This window comes from Spea bombifrons, chromosome 4 (genome assembly GCF_027358695.1).
Source record: "Spea bombifrons isolate aSpeBom1 chromosome 4, aSpeBom1.2.pri, whole genome shotgun sequence".
NCBI lineage: Eukaryota > Metazoa > Chordata > Amphibia > Anura > Pelobatidae > Spea > Spea bombifrons.
In genome coordinates, this window is record NC_071090.1 from 74,973,332 (window position 1) to 74,989,823 (window position 16,492).

Sequence of the window (16,492 nt, forward strand, 5' to 3'; positions counted from 1 at the left end):
GCAATGAGCAGAAGGCCATCAGAGTTGCTGGACTGACATCAATAGGCATCTTTAAGAGAAGCACTCTCTGTTCTAATGGAATATAGAAGTCAGTAAGGCAAACAAAAAAACCAGACACTACCATCCTTGTAGCAAAAGGAGATATATACCGTAGTTTCAGAAAATTAGCCTTTATTATGAGTTTGTTAGTTTTAAACTGTAGTATCCCATGGGTATGAATGCTTGTGGTGGTTGTTGTCTACATTCCTACATCTTTCCTAACCACACAATTTTCAGGAATAACACTGACAGGGCTTTTAAGGGAGTTGTGTACATTGAAACAGTGGTAGGAAGATGTATCGTCCCTCCATTGTTCTGTTTTGCCCATGTTCCATACCTCACTCCACCACGTACAGGCCTGGGCAGGATTATTATGTTCACTGTATTTGTTACTGCTAAAATATGTTCAGTACATCCATACCAAACCTGGGTACAACCAACAGGACAGCTGCCCAGCAGAATATTCTGGCCAGACACACAAAGTTGCACCATGGAGGTCAGCCAGGGCAGCTGGCCAGACAAATACAAGTAATGCTGACATTTCCCCATGGAAATCAGGACAGTAGGTAGTTAGGTATCCTACTCCTTACCAAGTGTTACCAGAATAAACCATTATGAAAGTAGGTTTTGGCATTCCTTGTGTTGAGGGGTGAGGCAAGAGGTGGTAACTGGTGAGCTAGTCTCAGAGGTGGCTCTGGTTGGCCCTAGAAGTTGCCATCCACTCACCATACAGGAAAAACAGCCTGCAGTCCTCAGATGGCCACATGGAAGCTGCAGTGGAGGTCCATCCTCCAATCATTTTCCAGCTCCCTGGGCTGATCAAGGGACATTATGGGGTGGTACTTCCAGGAGACGTGTTAGTGGTTACAATTTAAGCATGGATGGAATAGATGTAAAGCTATCCTGAATAAAATAGAAGTCCAAGGGTCAAACAAGGCTTGAAGTTTTTACAGCAAGAAAAAAGGTGTAGAATACATGGTCCAAGTGGTTCTCATCTGACATTTACATAAAGGGTCACAACAGTTCTTCCAAGGGTAACAAATATAATATGATAACATAACTGTTAATGTGAAAGGTGCAGTCTTCTCCCAAATATTCCGTTTTTCCCAGTGTTCCTAGAGCAGTCTTCACCATGATTTCATGTCTTAAATGATTATTTATTTATGAAGCACTGACATATTTTGCTGCGGGATTTAATATACAAAAATGACATACAAATGATGAGCGTGACAAGCAGTGCTTAGGGATATGGCTATTAATACTAACAAAACAGAGTATTTAATAAGCATTTCATATAAGTGTAGATGGGGTATATCTGTGATAGCGGATAAAGCATTCTGTATTATTTGACACAAACAGCACATTATTTGGAGGCAGTATTTATTGCACAGCTTAGGTGGCTCTGGCCCAATTTAGCCTTGAAAAGTAGGAGAATAGTAGATGCACTTTACCGCTGACCCAGAGCCTTGAGAGTAATGGTACCCCTGAACATGATATGGGATTCTCATGATGTTGGTATCCCTACCCCTCATTGTCATCTTTTATGAAGGCTCTAGTTCTCATATACTGGAAAGCTTGTTGAAATCACAGAAAGCACTGATGCAATATCTGATTCTATTGCAGTTGGTCACTCATCACCTATTCATAAAGGACATTACATTAGTGCTCAGTTGTCCTAGTGCTCTTATAGTGAGGGTTTGGCATTATCATAGTTCCTTCATCTCCTGTTGTGATCTTTTCTTTCTGGACTTTGGTTATTTGCCAGTGACCCTGACCTTCAGCTGACCTTCCTGTTTGCACGCTCGCCTCATTCCCTAGTGCTCTGTACCCAGATGCTCACTATTGTGTTCACCAGAATAATTCTTATAACTCAACTGAAAGGTTTGATTGGTTGTCTATGCGTGGCACATATGCAATTAAATGCCATCAGGATTAGATTTTCTTCTATGATTGGCATTTACACAGATGTATTATGGGGCCAACATCACTTTATGTAAACTCTAATTTGTGTAATATTTAATTGAAAGGGGGAATTCTACACATGGTACATATAGGTGTAAGAATTAAGATTTTAAGGAACTTTGTGTGGCTTCTCCTCTTTAATGACAATAATTCAGCTCCAAGAAACAGATTGTCTGCAGTCTGCTTAGAGTACACTGCAAATGGCTGAGATTTTCAGCTAGGAATCTGAGTATTGTTAGTACTGCTACAACTCTGCACATCCCTCATATATGGCAGTCTATGCCTTTTTATAAGTAAACAGTCCCCACCACCACTGAACCTATGTAAATGCATCTGACTATATATTGTACATACCGTATATAGAAACCATGATCATAAACAAATCAGAACCCAAGATATATATAATATATAGAGATATATATAAATGTGTTTTCCTCTTCTTATTTTTTTCCCATTTTTAAAAATAACACTGAAGAATAATGATCCAACACAGCCATGACAGTACAAACACATAGGGGGCAGTCTTGCCTGAGAAAGACTTAAAATATAGACATTTCTAACCTTAGCTGCTAGTATGTTTAACGTGTGTCAAACTACCAGATTTATAATGGATCATTTGGATCACAACATTTAACATTAATTATTTAAAAGGGAGTTATCATAAAAATAGCACTCTGATGCATTATATATACCGTACTAGTTTCCAGTCTCTCTACAGACATGGTCACTCGGACTGTGTACAAAGTATGCCTTGTTTATCTGAACATTGTAGAAAACGCTGTCAATAGAAAGGGATAAACCTTTAATGAAGAGCCGGAGTAAAATGTAATTTGAAATGTATTATACGCACAGCACAAATACTTACATAAACAACTGATACTTAAACAACCATAGACATGAGACATCTAAGAGAACTACCTGTTACAAGTGAACTAGACAATCACCTTTAGTGCCTGGTCCCAGTGGGTACCTGCGTACCTGCAGTTTTGTTAATCAAGGCAAAAAAGATTGGTTCCTAACGGGTTTCCTTGTGTAACGGGACGCCCTGTACCTTGACTGGGTACACCGGACAGACGTTGCTTCCTTCTGCCCATAGCCACCACTAATACAATCAGGAACCTCAGTTGCACTGTAGCATATCAAAACAGTGCTTTACTGTCTTGGCAAGAACAGCGCCGAGGCTTACCCCAATAACAAGATAGAACTCGTAATGAGGTAAAACAGGAATTGACTTTATTGGGAACAGCAAATATATTTATTCAGACAACATAATTGGATCAGGAGTATAATCTCATAAACTACTAGACAGCCCGGCGCTTCCATACAGTTCTATGGCCACCCAACAAAAAGTCACTATTTTCGGGGAGATCCCGAGGAAGCTGCGTCAATCCAAGGGGAACCCAAGGAGAGCTCAGAGTCAGAGCATGTTATGTCCCAAAAAGCGACTTGATCCCACCTCGGGATCTTGAGCGACAGCGTCGGAAACATCCCAGGGCCAAAGTTTCATAGCTGTGGCTGGGCAAACCCCGGTCCTAAAGATGGCTAATAAAACTAGGGTTCCCAAAAGAGCTTCTTTTCCGTAACCACCACCAAGAGCATAGTGTAACCCCAAAAGAGCGACGTGGTGGGGCAACAGGTGTCCGTAGTGAAGCAGTTCGAATTGTTGGCGGGCACCTCTGCGGTTCCTAGCTGCCGCACAGTTCCATGGATTTGCGGCTAGGTCCAGTGAGGTGTATGGAGCGTTTACGGCCACGTAGCGCCCCCTTAGCTGGCTAGTTCATGGGAGTCTGGTTAGGGCAGACAATACAGGGTTTTCTGGTCACCCTGTGCATCCAATGAGCACGGGGTGACTTAAACATAAGAGGAATACTTTAGTTTCCCCTCCCAAACTCAAACCTCAGCCTCAGGGGGTTACCTAGACACCTTGTATCCTTGCTCTCATTGGATCTCTGTTTTACCAAGTGTTAGAGAAGGAGTTCCGGATTCATTTCTGTTATAGTAGTTGTGCCAGTCAGTTGTGGAAGTTAGAGTTTGGTGCACCGATCTAGAGCCACACCATTGGCTTATAGACTATTACCACCTAATCTTGACCCTGGAATCTCCTCCAGCCTTACTCCACTGTTGAGTAGGTGATGAAATCCAAGGGGCTTCCACGTCCCCTTTCACCTTATGAGCATACTCTGTAGACATTTCTTCACCCTGAATGACCTAGCAAATGAAAAGGGTCTTGGATGATCTCAACACAATGGAGGCATAGTATATAAAATGCATTGTGTATAAATGGCATAACTCTGTGGAATAGCCAGAAACCTGTATAGGTAAGCTACAGGTAGAGTTCCAAAGCAGGTAACACAGAGTGTCAGGGGTTAATGCAGGATAGATGGTCAGACAAAGCAGGGTTCGGTTGACTAAATGGGCAGTCAATCAAGCCAGGGGTCATTCACAGAGCAGGTTGTCAGGCAAGACAGGTATGGTACACAGGTAGGGCAAATCAGGAGCAGGATTACTAGGCAGAAGAGTAGTCAAGTAGGCTGAGGGTCAGATGCAAATAGCAGGACCACGCTAGGGAATCTGTGCAGAGCAGTTCCAGATTGCCTTGCCTCCTGACATGCCTTTGGTGTTCCTGTACTGATTGGAACGAAGAGCCAGGTGAAATCGGGTAAGTGCTTGCCGCTCAGAACCCTTGCGTCTGCTGGCAGAAGCCTGTCTGCCTGTAACAAGTTCTAGAGAACCTGACAGCAGGTGTTACGAGTGAATATGGCTGCTGTGGTGGGTTAAATCCTAGTAGATGATATAGGCAACATAAAATAATGTTTTTTTCAATTAAATATTATATTAATAGTCTTGTGTTTGTGCTCACAGTCATTTCCAAACATTATATACAGCCAAAATACACGCTCCACAGCACACAATGTAAATCTCATAAATACACACTGGGTGCGATAACCCTCTGGTTTATGAACTGATGACCCTAAATGCCACAACTTCCAAAATAAACTCAGGACTTTAACCCTATTGATCCCCCTTACAACTGTCATAAAGGAAAAGAAAGGAAGATAAAAGTGAGAGAGGAAAAAAATATTATAATTGGGGTTAACAGGGCCAGGTGGGTAAAGGATTATGAATATAGAAAGAAGAGTGGAGATTTCCAGGGGAAGTAAATGTGATAACTTTGGGTTAGTGCAGGAAAATGTTTTTGACATCTTTGGTCCCCTGCTAAGTTGGCTGTATGGTGTATATGTATCTACTATCTGGTTTTCCAGATGGTTTTCTACAGGAAGTGAAAAGGATTTATGTCATACTTCCTAGCATTTCAAAAGGTGTGGCTAATTTGAGGTTTTTTTTTTCCAAAAAATGTTGTGGCATTTACAAAAATAAAGTACTTTAAGTACATAATTTAATTGACAGGCATCTTGCTCTGGATTCTATTTACATTATTGTGACTTCTATGGCTGAAGAACACTGTGATACACTCCTACCCAACTAACATTCTGTGCTCCTAGAAAAGTGGGGCATCAGAGGGGGAAACAAGCAATGGACGACCCCCCTAAAGGGAATGTTAGTTACCACTTAGTAGATACAGTATGTTTCGTAAAATGTCATAATGATTACAACATTGTAGAAAGAGCATGACACTTCTGTCCTAACAACACGTTGCACCGGTTAATCCACTTATTACCTCATTACTAAATACAGCACTCTACTATCCATAAAGTGCATAGCCAGGGCACTTTATGCAAATTTGCCTCCATTTCCCATGATTCCTTTATGATCACTGCATTGGAATCGTACCGTCAGAACAAATAGGAAGCTGTAACACTCTTCCTACATTTTTTCAACAAACTATATATGAGCCTATAGCGTTAGAGACCTATACTGTTTACAGGAACGTGTCCCCTGTAGCTAGCAGTGATTTGTGGTTAATCTACCTCTGAGAATGAGGTGCTGATCCCTTTAAGATGGTCTATTACATATAATTAAATCTGATCAAATTAGTGCTGTCTCGGTTGCAATACATGAGCTCTTGCATGATTAGTTATCCCGCTCTTCTAATTATCACATAATTTGATGTGCTAGCTTCTTTTTAGGCTTGTTACTGCCAATAGTATGCTACGGTCCAAGGTATAAGTTGCCTGTTAAATGTCATTACATATCGTAGTGGGAGTCGGTCTCACAAATGCACAGTCGGCATTTTATATATTGTTTTCAGCAGTGAAGGGGTTACACAATGTTTTCAGCAAACATTAAAAAAGCAATCATGGTGCAGTGAAGTGGTTAAGCACTTTCTGACAGCGTTGTCTGCTGTCCTCGAGCGGAGAAACTGACAGCTTAACGAATAGCTCTGGATGGTAATTAGCAATAGAGATGCTAATAATGAAATCCATTACAAGCACAACTGCGGAGAAAGAGCATGCAAGGGGAGGTGGAGGAGTGAGGAAGAACTGTATAAAAAGAGAGGAAAGGGGGGTCAACACGGGTTGCAAAGTAGGGGTGATAAGAGGCGATATGGAAGTAGTAGAAAGGAGGCAGAGTTTATAATGCAGACCCTGAACAGAAAAAGCACAGGATGGAAACTGAGAAATTGATGTACAAAATATTAGAAAACTATACAATGATTCACAGAGAAAAAAGAGATACTCCGTCTGTTGACGCACTGCGGATTTTTCTGTGGCTGTTACTGCGTCGCTTGTGAGATAACTTGGTCAGGTTCATCTCTAGTGAAACTTTGCAGCAGCTAAGCCATAAAGTCCAGCCTGATTACATGACTGTTGGCTAGAACCAATGCGCCTTAGCGTTACCACCAAAATAATTCTATAAGCTCCACACTACCTGCCATCATAGTGATCTTATCAGTGGGTGCATGCTGTATAATACCTCAATTTGTGTATTGAGTACAAAAGAATGAGTAGACTTTGTTTCCCTGCTCATGGTTAGATCTAGATAGACCATTAACTTCTATCAGTGTGTGTACGAATAGCAAAGTATCAGATGTACATTTGGTTATATACACTCACTGGCCACTTTATTAGGTACACCTTGCTAGTACTGGGTTGGACCCCCTTTTGCCTTCAGAAATGCTTTCATTCTTTGTCACATACTTTCTACAATGTGCTGGAAACATTCCTCAGAGATTTTGATCCATATTGTCATGATGGCATCACGCAATTGCTGCAGATTTGTCAGCTGCATATCCATAATGCAAATCTCCCGTTCCACCACATCCCAAACGTGCTCTATTGGATTGAGATCTGGTGAATGTGAGTCCATTGAAGTACAGTTTGAAATTATGTGAGATTTGTGACATGGTGCATTATCCTGCTGGAAGTAGCCATCAGAAGATGGGTACACTGTGGTCATAAAGGGATGGACATGGTCAGCAACAATACTCAAGTAGGCTGTCGCGTTTAAACGATGCTCAAGGGGCCCAAAGTGTATCAAGAAAATGTCCCCCACACCATTACACCACCACCAGCCTGCACCGTTGATACAAGGTAGGATGGATCCATGTTTTCATGTTGTTTATGCCAAAGTCTGATCCTGCCATCTGAATGTCACAGCTGGAATCAAGACTCATCACACCAGGCAACGTTCTTCCAGTCTTTCATTGTCCAATTTTGGTGAGCCTGTGTGAATTGTAGCCTCAGGTTCCTGTTCTTAGCTGACAGGAGTGGCACCCGGTGACATGTTTGACATGTTGTGAGTTCAGAGATGGTATTCTGCATACCTTGGTTGTAACGAGTGTTTATTTGAATTACTGTTGCCTTTCTGTCATCTCGAACCAGTGTGCCCATTCTCCCCTGACCTCTGAGATCAACAAGGCATTTTCATCCACACAACTGCCGCTCACGTGATATTTTCTCTTTTTTCGGACCATTCTCTGTAAAACCTAGAGATGGTTGTGTGTGGAAATCCCAGTAAATTCAGCAGTTTCTGAAATACTCAGACCAGCCCATCTGGCACCAACAACCATTCCACGTTCAAAGTCACTTAAATCCCCTTTCTTGTCTTGACCATGTCTACATGCCTAAATGCATTGAGTTGCTGCTATGTGATTGGCTGATTAGCTATTTGTGTTAACAAGCAATTCAACAGGTGTACCTAATAAAGTGGCCAGTGAGCGTATAAAAACAATTCTAGTTTGAAAAGTAGCCCTATCATTATAGCAACAAGTGAAGTTGTCCAATTGCCATTGTTATGGTCATGGTTAGAAATACAGCATACCTACCTGTGTGTCGGTGTCCTGTACCACCACACTCTATACTTCTGCTCTTATTGCCAAATACTCTCCTAATTTTGCTCTGCCCATAGCTTCCTTTCCTCTTTAACAGTTATATACCAGAATGTCCCCTGCTTATCCTAACCTACTAAAGCTTGTTTAGTGAACCAGACAACCTATCATCTTGATCTGCTTTGGCTCTATAAATAAATGTACTGTAAAATGTGAATATATATGAATATAATGGTGAACTTAATAATAAATACTCTTAATGCAGTCTGAACCAGAATCCGCTTTTTTTTAGATAGACCCAAAGATCATGTAAATTATATGGGAGAAGCTGGATAGACTGATGACAATAGTAGGACTTACAAACATATTTTGATATAAAAACATCATGTTTCAGGTTTTGACCCACAATATAATGACTTCATTAGGGTAGTAGAACTTACCACTTACCAATAAATTCCCAATCACTACCTGTTTACTTTGTTGGGAGAGTTGGGGTTGGTGTCTAGCACATGAAGATTCAAGAGTCAAGGTCAAGCCAGCTAAAATACCTCCTGTACTTTAGTATTGCAAGACGAATGCAAGAACCAAATATCCAGCTTAACGAATCAAGCCTAGGGTGTAGTTGTTCTCTGTTTGACATAACCTTTGTCTAAGGACTCACCTTTCTCATAAGCGATACATGAGGACATCCTTTGCTACCTCAGACCTTGGAGAGTACCACCTTTTTATCCTTCAAAGGCTATTTTCAGGTTAACTTGGCTTTTGGTAAAGTGAAAACATAATCTCATTTGTCTTCTTAGGTATGGTATCATCACTTCTTGAGTATGCAGGTAAGACAGCCCTGCTATGAATGAATGACCCCCAAGTATCTGGAAAGGCTTGTGTATCTTGAAGGTAGTTCACTTACATACAGCCTGGGCTAGCTTGGCTTGGCACCGCCACGGTCGCTTTACCAACCAATAAACTGCAAACACTACACATTGTATTTTAGGATACTGCATACATTACCTCATTTATTCTGTCTGTTCCTCGGGGCCTGCGTGATTTTATTTAGCTGCTTGTTGCCTTTTTTGTTCCAATTGAATTTGTCACAGCTGTTGTAACTTACATCTGTTATACCCTGGGGCACAAAAAGAAAATATAATCTCTAGGGACCCAACTGCCGCAGTATCGAATTTGTTCATATCCTCACATCAGCGTTACAACACTTTGAAAAGAAACACTATGTAACGCAAAATCTGCCATATAGCCTTGGAGTCCCCCGTTTCTTTTTATCTCATACACCAGCCTATTGGATGCTGCATGACATTTACTAATGCCAATTCTATTTTAAAGGCACAGTGCCAAGTTGACTAAAACTAGATTGGTATTTTTAATTAAGTACATTCAATAAAATGCTGCTGGGTGAGAAAAGGGTCTAAATGTGTTTAAAAATGGATACAGGCTACATAAGGACAGACATTTGGGTCCCTCAAAGTCACGTACCCTGGTAAAATACATTAAAACTCTGGGCTTGTTTTTATTGGTACTAATGTCCAAGAGGTGGCTTTTAAATTGTTGACCTGGTGGTATTGCACTAGAACGATATTAAATAGATGGCTTCCCTCCTAGTCCAAAAATATGTCGGTGATGTACTTTCATACATTCATCTTATTCACAATGAAACACAACACACAAATTGCCTTTTAATTCTGCGGTTTATAAGATCCAACATAAAAAAAGCTTTTCTCAGCTGAGGAGTATGAGATGTACCTTACCACATGGTTCCTCTGGCTAGGTGTTGTGGCACCTAGATGCCATAGATAAAATGGGTCCATCTGTAAAAAGCGTGCTGTTTACCAAAGGCTTACTGTACTGTATATATCACTCCTGCCTCTTCCTCACCAAAAAGCTAAATTTACAATCTTGTAATTGACATATTAGGTTACATGCTAGCAACTTTATGTACATTTCTTAACGTAAGTCAGAGTAGTGTTAAATGGACCTTGAGCAACAGCAACTACCATTAGCTGAGTTAAACTCATCAGCTTTGTCCCTAAGATTATCTCTAATATTACTAATGTTTAGCTGCACATAACATATACATAGTCTGACTGTTAATAATGCATTAGGTGCCAGACCTATGGGTCCATTTGTAAAAACCATTGTTAACTCCATAAGCAATATCAGAACCTGTACATTGGAGAAGGGATTGTATAATGCCATATAAATAAAATACCAAGTGCTTTCTCAGTTGCAGCGGGAACAATTTTGCATAGACACTAGAGAATGAAAAGCCGGGCATAGGTAGAGCTTGGCAAGACAGAGAGAGGCAAAATCATGACTGTCCCACGCAAAGCAGGACAGTTGGAAGGCTTGCTTACTTCATTGGCACCAGTTGGTCTTAAAGCACCAGGGCCGTCAAGAATTTCCCCACTTATTAATGCAGCCCTGTGCAAGACCTATACACACCTTCTACCAAGACATGCTCATTGGAGTTTGCCCTTGATAATGCAGAGTGCGATCAAAAAGCTAAAATGTTCAAGTCTACTGAAAACTCCTTCTTAAGAGAATACAGCCCAAGCATTTGCTTACATTATCACAGCAATACAACTCTCCACCTCATACAGGGAGCACATAAACATAATTACGGATGCACCAGAGATGGCACGCAACTTCTGTATTACATCAGCTAATAATTACATTTAAGCTAAAGGAATGAAGAAAAAATATGCATCCTACCATAAAATCTAGAGACGTTGGTGTGTCAAAAATTGAATACTTAGGCTTCTTGCAGCCCTGACACTTTATAAATTAGTTTGTGCGAGACTGGGGCAGGCAGAATCACTAGACTGAATCAGATAGCTGTGCTGATACAGAAGAAGTGGGTGTCCTTGAGTGAAAAGAAGAGGGAGATACAGAGTTTTGAAGCTGGTTCAAAAGTATACATTTTAGTTAACCTTAGTTTGTTCATGTGGCCCATGTGTAAAGTATGCTATTACTTTAATGAGAGACTTTTACCGAGAGAGTGCTACATAAGGCTCCCAAGCAGAAGTGGTAGAGGTTGGTACAGTAAGGGAATTTAAACATGCATGGGATAGGCATATGGGTATCCTGAATCTAAGATGAGGCCAAGGATTTATTAACGTTTCAGTCTTTACGGTAAGAAAAGCAGGCAGACTGGATGGCCTGAATGGTTCTTAACTGCTATCAAATTCTATGTTTCTATGCTGTGTGTGGTGATGTTTGGTGCTGCCTTGGATCAGGCTCCAGGCCAGGGCTGGTGCTACCTATAGGCAATGTAGGCACCAGTCTAGAGTGTACCCTCCTCCACGGTGGGTTAGTTGAGGAGATCATTGATGTCCCTCTAACCTGCCCTTACATGGGTCCCAATGGGTGCCACCCCAAATTTGTTGGCGGATTTAGTAGAGATAAAGAGGTAAGTCCCCAAATTAGTATTTCTGACAACTTCCATGTCTGTGTGTAATCCGGTTGTTGGGCAAGTCTTTATGTGTGCAATCTGAGTACTAGAGCAAGTCCTTTGTGTGCAATCTAGGTATTAGAGCAAGTCCTTATGTGTGCAATATGGATGCTGGGCATGTCCTGTGGATGCAATCTGGGTTTAGGGTTTCCATACATTCTTTATTTGATCTATACCTTCAATGATTGTATAGTAGGTTGAAAAAAAGACTTCAGTCCATCAAGTTCAACCATTCACACATTCCACTTCTAAAGTTCTAAAGTTGATCCAAAAGAAGGCAAAAAAAACCCTTACTTGGTTAGATTACTCACTGGATCAACTTGCTAAAACTACCCTTTAACAGTTGTAGCCCTTTATGTTATGCTGAACCAGAAAAGCATCCAGACCTTTCTTAAAAATAAGGACAAAAGGCAACATCTACGCAGTGGGAATTGCCCAAAAGGTTGATCTACACCCTCCCCCGTTTTGTGGCAAAGGGGCTGCCACCCCCTGGACCTGCTCCCCAAGCCTAGTCAGCCAAGGCCATAATATGTCACTGGCTATGTGCCTTAATGACACAAATCTATACACCAAGTGCGCTGGGAGGGAGTATATTTTGCAGTATAAAAGATAAATCATGAGTGTAGGAACCCCAATAATCAATAATTTGTAAGGCTAAGATGTTTTGAGAAAATAATCAATTTTCTCCTAACTATTGCATTATTTCTAGCCAGGTCAACATGTGGGGACATTTTAACCCCATATCTGGATATGTTTGATAGGTTGAATATAATGGATCTATACTAGTCTCGGACTGGCTCAACGGCTCCATGAGCAGATCAATTCCTCCAGTGTGCGTCTGGCTCCTAAATTTCCTCTGTATATATATATATATATATATATATATATATATATATATATATATTTATATATATAATGTAGATAAGTTCATACACATACACATATGGCTCAACCATGGCTTCTTTCAGCTATAGACATTTGCACTTGTGATCAATTGTTTTCCAGCAGTTCTAGCATAGAGTGTTTTGGATGAGCATCCGATGCAACCACTGTGAACTGGCAGCATATATTAACATTCATGAAACCGCATGTGCTGAAACTAAATGAGAGCCTTTTAGTGGATTTTCTACCCTGCCTATTTCCACTTGTATTTCGCATCAGAACTGCCCAGATAAAACCTTCATGAATACTAATACATTTGGATTTTCTGACTTTGATAAATAGGCACTTGAATGCTTTACAATTCACTCATCTAAATGTATCTCTCTCCGAAGAGTGCAATAAAGTGAGAGGAAGGGCTGTTCACACCTGCCCATCCATGTTTCCTAGAATTTACTTTCTTAAGGTACAACAATAGAATTCTGCTATTGTGATCGGTGGAGTGATAAGAATTTGAGAGAGATTTACAAAGAAAGGATAGGATGAATCTTAAACAGACAAAGGTTAGGGGTTTTCTGCATGTAAAGAAAGGGGGATTCTGCAGAGAGATAATAGAAAAGACTGAAGGAAAGGCAGAAATGATGAGATAAGAAACATATGAAGGGGGAGGATAGGGAGGCTGGAAAGACTACGAGATTGCACAAACTGGTAAGAGACAAGATGATTATAAAGCAAAGACTAGGTCCTTATGGACTAGGGGTATAATTATGGTTAATACTCCCCAGTTCTTTGCAGAAGCAAAGCATCACAATTGAGGTATCGGCTCCACTTGCCTTTCTTTCACGCCCACTGTTGTGGAGAGGAGTATTAAATAGAAAGAGGAGGATTTTCTCAAAGTGCATCAGACACAGCACTTCGACTCATAAGGCAGAAGCACGAGCTTCTAAATGAGACCTCGGCACGGTACCATACTTCTCATACTGGAAGCTATGCCAGAAAACACAAGAATCCTGTATACAAATGAGACCGCTGTGAAAATGCTATAGAGAAGACTAGAACCAAAAGTCGTATGAGCTGAAGAATCAGAAATCAGTGACATAGAAGATCACTCTCTACTTTGAGGCGAAACTGGGATAACTGACTGGGGTATTTTTGGCAAAGTCGATATACATGTTCTTTGACATACCAACAATAACCGTTTAGGTAAGTAAATATACCTTATAGTATGTAGAGGTCTTATTCAGTGATAGTACAAGCAATGCATGTATTTTTTAATCCATCTCAGAGAATTCATCATGTATCAAGAGCAACACTTGAACCAGGTACAACTATTAGCACTGAGAGGAATTTGGGACGTAGTTTACAGAAGTTTGGAGAGATGTCTGTTTCAGCTCTCTCATATCACTAGACATTATGAGAGGCAAACCCTTGCAAACTTCTCTTGCAGAAATTGGCATAATACACAGGGGAAGCCAGACTTATTATTTCTGAAGGACATTTTACTAAATGCCCCATTAGTGATAATGACAAGCCGTGTCACAGACATGTTACCTACCCTTCATAATACATCAATCGGTGAGGTGACCTTCAATACATTTCCCGTCTACATGTATATTACACAGGACCAGCTTGTTTTTTCTTACAGGGGTTTGACCCTCAAAATTCTTAGTAAAGTCAAGAAGCTGAAATGTTCAACTCATCAGCAAGAATGTTACCAGATTACAGGGGCAAAACTATTAACCCAAATAGATGGTTATGGACCATTCACCAAGTTATACTGTTGTTAAGTACCGCAGGTCTGATCCAGCTCAGTCACAACAACCCCATTTTGTACATCTGGCTTTAAAAGTATTTCAATATCTTCTTGTTTTTATTCCTAAAACTCCCAATAGGACTAGGACTGAACTCAAAGGGTTAAGGTATTCATTTTGATTACAGCTCACTTAGGGACAGATTAAATAAGCAATTACATTAGCTACCTTGCAGTTCATTAATTTGATTGAGCCGTAATAGATGCATTCACATTGCTTTGAGAAATGCCCCAGCGTTTATACAGAATAGTAATTCCAACTGCACTCCGTGGCAGATGGGCTTATCATGATCTCTCCTGCAATGATTGAATAGTTAAAGTGAAACTGTCACCTAAACAGCATGCAACAGAACTTGGAAAAGGAATGGTGCTTCATTCATGCTAAATGCAATGTATTAGAGTTCCTCACTATGAAACATTCATTCATTAGGTAATCAACATGACATGTCTGCTATTCGCCCCTATACATAATTTTGAAGGAGGTCTCTTTATGCAGGAAAACACTTCGTCTGCAAAGATTATTTGAAAATGCCCTTTTTTCCCAGGACCAGGATGGAAAATCTACGTCGTATACAAACTACAGATGAAGAAGATGGAAAACATGTGCCTTTCAAAGACCTTACTCCAGATGTGGTATATATGAAAGTGAAAGAAGGTAGCAAAATCCGCAATCTCATTGGCTATGCAATGGCTCACATGGGATCAAAGAGTTCGGGACAGATAGTCTTCAGCGCCTATGGTCGGGCAGTGACTAAGGCTATTACTTGTGTAGAAATACTGAAGAGGCAAGTTGGAGGACTTCATCAGGTCACCAAGTTGCAGTATAAGTTCCTGCAAGAGGTCTGGGAGCAGAAGGGACCAAATGTCAAAAACCCAGCACCATGCCTCACTGTACATAAGAGTTATCCTTCTATTTCTATACTCCTGTCCAAAGTACCACTTGATCCCCAGGAAGATGGGTATCAACCACCTCAGCCTATACCTCAAACGCAAAGTTTAAAGAAGGCCTTTGTGGATCATGACAAACATGTAAATTCCAAAAGGAAAAAAGCACATGAAAGTGTGGAAGATGGTAATGGGTGAGACTGACTTTCAAGATGGTTTCCACACTAATACATCAAGAGAAACCATGGCGTAATCTCTGTGAATGAGCATCATCTACTTCAAAATCTTGTACAACAAGTCACATTGGCATGCATGGAAAGGAAACATGTGGCATCATAAGTTATTGCAGCCATAATTCCCTCTTAGTTTTGGACTAGTCAGTTGTCTCATTGACTGGTGAGATACATTTTTGGACTTGGATATGATGTAACTGACTCTATACTGGTCACACAAGTCACCATTAATAACATATAGACATGTCTAAGGCAATGCTCCTGTGGTTGCACTTTGTGCCACGTAACTTTTTGGTGATGCAGGTGAAAATGTCTGTGTTTCTTGTACTGTGTATGTCTTTAGTGAGCACCGGATGAGTCTAAGACGGTACCCGATAAAAATAAATTAACTAGGATATACCTAAATAGGCAAAATGACCCATAATCACTATTTGCTAGTTCATGCCGTGGTGGGTTTATGTGTATTGTTTGTAGGGTCTTGGTGCAATTTTGGATACCTAGACACTAGTGAAGAGTCCTCATCCTGATTTGTTAGGAAGACTAAATACAATTTTTTGTAAAGTCCATGCATTACAAATTTGATGGTAAAGCTTAAGTCATGTTGGAACTGATTTTTTCACATTTCTGGATCTAAGATATATGTATATATACTATAATCTCACACTAAAACTCAAATGACTATAATATTAGGAGGGCACCTACTAAACTGACTGCAAATCTAAATGATCTCTGAATTATTGTATAATTTGAAGATGCGGGTAAAATGTCTCCTGAAAAAGATAATTCTGCTGAAAAAATGCTTTTATGTGAATGAAAAATAATTTTCTTCCTAGTTTTCATATACTAAAATGTTAAAGTATATATCTGTAAAATTATTTCTGGGGCCTGATAGGTAATGAATACAAGTACTGATGCTTTCCTCAGATAATGTACTTTAACACAGATATACCGTAATACATTTCAAACAAAGGTGTATCACAAAATGCCAGGTACCT

At 40.3% G+C, this 16,492-nt stretch overlaps 1 protein-coding gene across 1 annotated transcript; it reads left to right on the forward strand.

The window, feature by feature from the left end:
- Positions 1–14,928: 14,928 nt before the first annotated feature.
- RPP25 (ribonuclease P and MRP subunit p25) lies at positions 14,929–15,912 on the forward strand. Its single transcript, XM_053464621.1, has one exon. It carries the CDS (start codon positions 14,932–14,934, stop codon positions 15,460–15,462), a length of 531 nt encoding a protein of 176 aa, XP_053320596.1. The 5' UTR covers positions 14,929–14,931; the 3' UTR covers positions 15,463–15,912.
- The last annotated feature ends 580 nt before the right edge of the window (positions 15,913–16,492 follow it).

What these genes read in the sequence shown, in the direction of transcription:
- RPP25 (XM_053464621.1), top strand. Translation starts at nt 14,932, where the DNA reads ATGGAAAATCTACGTCGTATACAAACTACAGATGAAGAAGATGGAAAA.